The 7,854-nt window shown below is 42.1% G+C and overlaps 1 protein-coding gene across 2 annotated transcripts in view; it reads left to right on the top strand.

Annotated features, from left to right (window-relative positions):
* The window catches only part of Noxred1 (NADP dependent oxidoreductase domain containing 1), a 22,818-nt gene that overhangs the window by 6,581 nt on the left and 8,383 nt on the right, over positions 1 to 7,854 (top strand). The window contains exons 3-6 of one of the 2 annotated variants that reach the window (XM_028771919.1): positions 2,498 to 2,697; positions 5,539 to 5,719; positions 6,238 to 6,389; positions 7,193 to 7,415. In XM_028771919.1, coding sequence (XP_028627752.1) covers positions 2,498 to 2,697; positions 5,539 to 5,719; positions 6,238 to 6,389; positions 7,193 to 7,415 — 756 coding nt within the window. Of the gene's footprint in view, positions 1 to 2,497; positions 2,708 to 5,538; positions 5,720 to 6,237; positions 6,390 to 7,192; positions 7,416 to 7,854 lie in introns of both variants that reach the window. The other variant, XM_028771920.1, reaches the window with a different exon arrangement.

The following is a 7,854-nucleotide window of genomic DNA, read 5'->3' on the forward strand; positions in this document are numbered from 1 at the left end:
GTCTCGAAAAAACAAAAACAAAAAAAAAAAAAAAAAAAAAAAAAAAACCCAAAATATTTTAGTGATTTGAAGTCATAGGACTTACACTATGTGTCAGTTTTCTTTTTAATTACCCTTATTGGTTGAGTACCAGCAGTGGAAGGTCATGTACCAGTCCCCAGGAACTGCACATGCAGGAGTTTTGTTGTTTATGGTGATTTTTAAAATCCAGGAGAACATCAGAGAGGTGAAGTCTCTTTTCTATTTACATGACGTGGAGAGTGGCTTGCCTTTATTTTGTGTAAAATAAGGAAGAGATAGTGTAATAGGAGAGTTAGTCACAGTCTCTGATTTCTTTCCGCCTAGAGATCCTTTGGCAACATAGTAACTAAAGGAAAGGCCAGTGTCACGTGATTCCAGTCAGTGCAGAAAACTTAGTAGATGAAAGTCAGCATTTTGCCAGGATCACAATAGTCATCAGCTGGAGGTAAATTACTTCCATGTACTAACAGCCATATATAGAAAGCCCAAGTAACATTATGTTCAAAGCTGAATACTGAAAACCAGAAACAAGGCAGGGATTCCCACTTTCAGCACCTCTTATTCACTATAGTCCTGGGAGTCATAACTGATGCAATGAGGTTTTTAAAAAAATGGGCAGTGGTGGCACATGCCTTTATTTCCAGTACTCAGGAGGCAGAGGCAGGTGGTTCTCTGTGAGTTCAGGGCTGGCCTGGTCTACATAGTCCTAGGACAGCCAGAGCTACACAGAGAGTCCTTGTCTTGAAAAACAAGACAACAACAACAAGTCAGTATATATAAAGGCCTCCTGGAATTCAGCAATAGTCAATAACCTGATTTTTAAACTAAGACTTCTTCAAAGAATGTATAGAAATGACCAACAAGTATATGAAAGGTTGCTCAATACTGACAACCACTACAAAAATGCAAATCACAACTACAATGAGCTATTCTTTTCATACCTATCGTCAATTTGACAGGAAAAAGAATAATATAGATTATCTAGATTAGGTTGATTGTGGTGGAAAGACCCAGTTTTACTGTGAGTGGTGCCATTCTGTGGGTTGGACCCTGGGAGGAATAAAAAGAAAGTGAGTTGCGCACTAGCACTCACCACTCTGACTACTGTAGACACAATGTGACCATCTGTGCAGGCTCCTATCTCCAAAAGTTCTTCACCATAATGGACTATAAGACTATGAGGGGGAAAAACAACCTTGTGATTTGAATGAGAATGGCCCCTATAGGCTCATATGTTTGAATGCTTGACCTCCAGTTTGTGGAACTGTTTGAGAAGGATTAGGAGGTGTGGCCTTGTTGGAAAAGCTGTGTCACTGGGGTGGACTTTGAGATTTCAAAAGACTCAGGTTTCTCCTGGTTAGCTCTCTTTGTCTCAGCTACTGCTCCAGGGCCTGCTTGCTTCCTGCTGCCATGTTCCCCACCACGATGACATTGTACTCTAATCCTCCAGAACCATGAGCTCCAAATTAAATTCTTTCTTTTATAAGTTGCCATGGTCATGGCATTTTACCATAACAAGAGAGAAATAGCTAAGACCCTTAAGATACTTTCCCTAATTATCACAGTAACAAGACAAACCGCTGACAGAATGGATAAACCCACTGTGCCATGTCTGTCGAGAGTGGCGGCTCATACCTGTACGCTTGGCACTCAGAGAGCAGAGGCAGGGAAATTAGAAATTTAAGGCTAGCCTGGGCTACATGAGATTCTCTACAACGCAAACCGCTTTATATACATACAGTAAAAGCTTACTATTAGGCCTCAAGAAGGAAATTTGATAAGATAGGAATTGGATGAAGCTTCAGGACACGATTGTACATGTAAACTGATAATGCCGCAGGATTCCACGTACATGGTGAAGCTAAAGGTAGCTAGAAAACAAACAGTAAAGGTGGCAACTGCCAGATGTGGGGAGGGGAAAAGAGCCGTTCAGGAATATCAAGTTTCTGTTTTGCAAGGATGTAAAGGGCTGAGATACTTGTTACACAGCAATACGCACAGACTCAAACATTCTGTGTGCTTAAAGTCGCACAAACATTCTGTGTGCTTAAAGTCGGGGATTATGTACTCTAGCTGACAACTGTCTGCCCAGAACATAGACCAAAAGGTTCAGAGAATTAGTGCACAGTGTGCTTTACATAACCATATGATTCATAACAATCATAGTGATATTTAAAGTCAATGAAATATGAAATATACAGACTTCATGTTTAAGGATCCAGGAAAATGCAAGAAATAAAAAACAAACATTATTTTCATCCAGTTCTGGTCCCTTAGAAAAGGAATGTACTTTTTCAGGACAAAGCTCTTATTCCCTAGTAAGGCCGTGTAAACAACTTCTAATCCAAATGTAACTTGTTTCTGAAGTATTATGTTGACATTAGGTTTCTGCTTGAAAAAAATTAAAGAACCTGAAATACTGCTGCAGAAAACTATAGCATGCACATGCATTTATGTGTGTCTATTCATTCTCCAGCGAATTACTGCAGGAGCTGCCACGCACAATACATCCCCGGACTGTATCGTTTGATGCCGCCGCTACTGAGGATGAGAAGCTGACCGTGGGTATCATTGGATGTGGCCATCTTGGAAAACAGCTGGCTAATGTACTGCTGAAAATCGTCCCTATCCCTGCTGAGAACCTGCAGATCTCCACTCGGAGGCCAGACTCCCTGGGTGAGGACCAGTGAGTGCCAGACAGTGGGTGTGGGGCTGTGGAGCATTAACAAAGCTGTTAATGGTGCCTTTAAAGCTGGGTTCCCTGCTGGCTGGCCCTCAATTATAAACTTGTTGATTAAGATGCCTTTTCTTCACTTATTATATCTGTCCCTCCTTGCTGCAGAGTACCTTTCTGAGTACAATACACAGGGTGGGGGTTTCATATAGTATTCAAATCTAACTGGAATATTAGTCTAGGACAAAAATGTTACCAAATATTTATATTTGGCCTTAATGTTATCTCAGTACAAAAATATTTACAGTGACTCTAGGTATTGACCAATGTGATAGAAACAAGAATAGTGATTGCTTTTGAGGAAGTGGAGTGAAGAAGGAGAAGCTCAAAGAACATTCTGGGGAGAAGGAAATATTTTAGATCTAGGGTAGTGGGTCTCAATTTGTAGGTCATGATCCCTTGGGGGTGGGATCAAATGACCCTTAGGAGTTGCCTAAGACCATCAGAAAACACAGATACTTACATTACAACTCATGACAGTAGCAAAATTACAGTTAGGAAGTAGCAACAATAATAATTTTATGGCCAGATGTGGTGGCCTATGCTTTTAATCCCTGCACTTGGGAGGCAGAGACAGGCAGATCACTATGAATTTAAGGCCAGACTGGCCTACAAAGTGAGTTCCAGAACAGCCACCACTGTTACACAGAGAAACCCTGTCTCGAAAAGCAAAAAAAAAAAAGAATAATAAATGTTATGGTTGGGGGTCCCACATACAGTTCCCACAACATGAGGAACTGTATTAAAGGGTTGCAGCCTTAGGAAGGTTGAGAACCACTGATCTAGAAGGAGCTATGGGCTACGTGGATGTATGCTCTTATTAAAACTGTTCAAGCTGTATACTTCAGAACTTCATGTGGTACTGTATGGAAATTACACTACAAATAGATGCAAAATAACAGTGCAAAGCAGTATGCATACTGTAGAAAAATTACCCTTGAAGGAAGACTAACCACCAGTATTCTTCTTAACCAGCCTGTTGTTTCTCCCCATCCCCCCTTTTTTGAAGTATATCGTATACTGTTTTTTTGCCTGATGCATTGGAAGTGCATTTTGTATCATTTAACATTCTTTAAAATAAAGATTTTTAAGCCCTTTGACTGCCCCATGGTTGGCTTTGCGAGCACTCCCTGGTGTGTCTGACCTTATCAGGGTGTGCTTGCTGTTCCTGGTGTCTGAACGTTCTGGGGAGGAGACGGGAAGACCTGCAGCTGTGAGGGAAGGATACTTTGTGCTTTTCCCCCTCTTTATTTTCTTCTCAGGATTTAAAATTTATTTCCATGAAATATTAATCTTATTACAAAAAGGTGATTTTTTTTCAATCATCTGTAATGGGATCTGGTACTTTCTTATGGTGTGCCTGAAGACAGCAACAGTGTTGTACTCATATACATTAAATAAAGAAATTTTAAAACAAAAAACAAAAAAAGGTGATTTTAAGATCATGTTACATTTCTATTATATGCCCATTAGAGATAAGATTCCAAGCCAGAAGGTGGCAGCACACGCCTTCATTCCCAGCACTCAGGAGGCCAAGGCAGTTGAATCTCTGAGTTCGAGGCCAGCCTGGACTATAGATCAAGTTCCAGGACAGCCAGGGCTACCCAGAGAAACCCTGCCTTGAAAAACCTAAAAGAAAAAATTAATTGGACTCTAGCTGCAAAACCCCTCTGTGCACCGTGTAAGGGAACTGTATCAGTGGCTCTCAACCTTCTTAATGCTGTGTAACCCTTTAACACATTCTTCTCGTTGTGAGCCCCAGCCGTAAAATTATTTTTGTTGCTGCTTCATAACTACTGTTTGCTACTGTTATGTATCAAAGTGTAAATATCTAATATGCAGGATATCTAAAATTTGACCCCTGTTTTGGGGTTGTTTGACACCCCCCCCCCAAAAAAAGGCATGATGCACAGGCTGAGAATCACTGTCATATGCATATCAAAGAATGACGGCCACCTGCTCTCTACACGCTTTGTCTTGTCCTCCAGAAGCCGTCTACACAATGAGCTTACCTCTCAGTTATCTTTCACCTTCTGTTTTTCAGTCATGCTTAAAGCATACCAGATGGAAGTATACATTTTTAAATCCTTACTTTTGAAAATCCACATTGCAGTAATGATAATCAAATAATTAAGTCCCTGTGTGTTTAATGCAATTGTATGAGTTATCACATATACAGAGACTTTTGTCTCTACATTTATAAATATCTTACTCTTGTTATGTATATGTTACGTTAAACCTTCTATAACTCCTCCCAGTTTCTGTGGCTCATTCCCTCACGCTTCTAATTTTACCCACTAACTCAAGCCAGTGAACTGTACAGCTTTCAGTGAGTCACATAACATCCCGGAGCCTCAGTTTGCTCATCTGTAATACAGGAACATCCTCAGAAGGAAGAAACTCCTGGTGAGCGTAAACAATACCCGGCAAGCACCTTGTTTATTACCAGGCAGGTGCTAACTCTTCAGTAAATGGAACCAGAATGCTTCTTATAGATTCTTTCTCTAGCTCACATTAAAAAATAAAAACACCCCAGCATTTGTTTTAAAATCAAGACAACAGGAATCATGTAATAAACCCAAGCGCTGCCTCAGTGGCACCAGCTGCTTTCGTGAAGAGGTTGGGGGTGGGGCGGGGCTTATCTTCGTGGCTCTCTGAGCCTGGTTTCTGTGGCAACGTGACTTCGGTTGCTTACTGAAACACAATTACCGCCGCCATCCTCTCCCCACAGCTGATGTGCAGGTCAGACTTCTCTGCATTACTATGCTCTTTCTCCCTCCCAGTTGAATTACGGAAACTAGGGGTCCGGTGCGTCTATGACAACTCTGCTGTGGCGAGCTGGGCCAAGGTGTTGTTCCTCTGCTGTTTGCCGGCCCAGCTGCCTAATATCTGCTTAGAGATTCAATCCAAACTCGAGAAGTCCTGCACTGTGTACAGCTTTGTATCCGCCATTCCGCTACCCAGGTATCTTTGCCAGGACAAGACCAGAACTCATAGCCTCTTGGAGTTAGCAGTCCTCAGTAGTAAGGTCCTAGGAGGCGGCTTGATCTGTAGAAAGACCCCGCCAGCCTTTCTAGTTCTATCTTACCCCCGTTTTACACTAATAACACTCAGGATTGGGGTGATTTTCCCTGTCTAAAACGTTAATGACCTGTTGTTTCCCAGTACTCTGTTCCCACTCCGGGCATCATTGAGAAAACACCAGAGAACAACATGAAAAGCTACTAAAAATACATATCAAACATTGCTTTTTGTACTCTTGCATTTAGCCAAGAGCTAGGCACAGGAATGTTAATTCAGTAAATATTAAGTGGATGGTTGAACAATCTAATTAATCAGTGCCCTGAGCTCACAGTGGGCCCACATCCTGTCGCCTGAGCAGTGGCTTTCAGGGGAGGGGCTGCAGTTTGGCCTGGATTCAGATACAGTAGGTTGGACAGTCACTTATTCCAGTCTGTACTTCCTGTCTTTGTGGCTTCCAGGTTGAAAAGTCTATTGAACCACACCAATATCATGCGGCCCCAGTATCAATTTGTTGAGGATTTTGACAACATCTGGGGAGAAAATGAGGAGGTCCCAGCTGCTCTCCAAGATTCAGTGATGATCCGGAGTACCTGCCCCTACAATAATCTTGGTAATGGCACAACTGTGTAAACTATTTCTGACATTCCTTTGACTATTACCTTCCATGATACTCTCTTCATGTGTGTGTGTGTGTGCGTGTGTGCGTGTGTGCGTGTGTGCGTGTGCGTGTGTGCGTGTGTGTAGCACAAAGCAGATGTATTCTTAGTCATTTGAGTCTGAAATGCAAAGACGTTAGTAGGAAACAGCAACCTTTCTTAGGCAGTAGAGAGGAGCCTAATTTTTGTATCTTTATGTCTGGGCTAGAAACAACTAGGGGAAATAGCTTATGTGAACAAGAGAATGAACTGGGCTTGGTGGTACATGCCTATAACTCCAGCCTTGGAGAGGAGACAGGAGAATCAGGGTATCGAGACTCTTCTGCTATATAAGCAGTTTGAGGGCAGCTAATGCTACATGTGAACCTGTCTTGCCTGTCTTGAAAAACAAGACCAAAACCAAACTAAACAAAACAAAACCAAGAAAACCAAAAAACAAACAAACAAACAAAAACAACGAACAAACAAAAAAACAAGAGAATGCAATGTCTAGGACAAAAAAGGGAGGGGAGATCCTTCTGTCATTCACATTGCCTGCCTTAGTCCTATCTGCTCCACTTTGCTGTGATCAACATACAATGTGTTGTAAAGGGCAAATGGACTTCTTCCTCAGGGAGTAAAGAGTGTCCCTTTATCTCCTGTCATACTGACAACCAATTTAGGAGGAAAGATGGCTTCACGGTCACTCTCTCGGTTTCTTCTGGGTTCCCTGCAACTTACTGTTGAGTGTGCTCATTGTGACTTTTCTTCTGTCTAGGGGGAGTGATCCTCAATGTCAAGTGGCTAGAGGGGCTCTGCTATGCCCTCATCAACGTGTGTTCAGCACGGAGCGTGTTCCACTCACAGGTGCTGAAGCTTCTGAACAAACTCCTTCTCTCTGTGCACTTAGAAAGCTGCAAGACTGACGCAACGTCTTGCCCCAGATTTCAGTTAACAGATTTCATGAACAAAAGCTACGTCAGGAACTTGTATCATAAGAGGTAAAGTGTCAAACATCTGGATCTTTCCCACAATTTTGTTTTTACCTATGCTGTTTGTTTATGAGACAGGGTTTCTCTGCGTAGCTCTGACTGTCCTGGAACTCACTCTGTAGAACAGGCTGGCTTCAAACTCAGAGTTCAGCCTGCCTCTGCCTCCCAAGTGCTAGGATTAAAGGCCTGTAGCACCACTGTCCAAGTAACAGATACTTTTAAAATCATTTGTGTGTGTGTGTGTGTGTGTGTGTACTTATAGACACCAGAGATAAACCTGTAGGATTAGAGATAAACCTGTAGGATTCTCTTTTTACTATGTGGATTCTGGGATCAAACTCAGATTGTCAGCTTGGCCACAAGCTCCTTTACCTGCTGAGCCCTCTCATCTGCCTCACACATGCTTTCCTTTCATCCTTTCACGGTCTCCTTGTTTCAGGTTTTCTTT

Source organism: Grammomys surdaster, unplaced genomic scaffold, assembly GCF_004785775.1.
Source record: "Grammomys surdaster isolate TR1022 unplaced genomic scaffold, NIH_TR_1.0 210, whole genome shotgun sequence".
NCBI classification, from domain to species: domain Eukaryota; kingdom Metazoa; phylum Chordata; class Mammalia; order Rodentia; family Muridae; genus Grammomys; species Grammomys surdaster.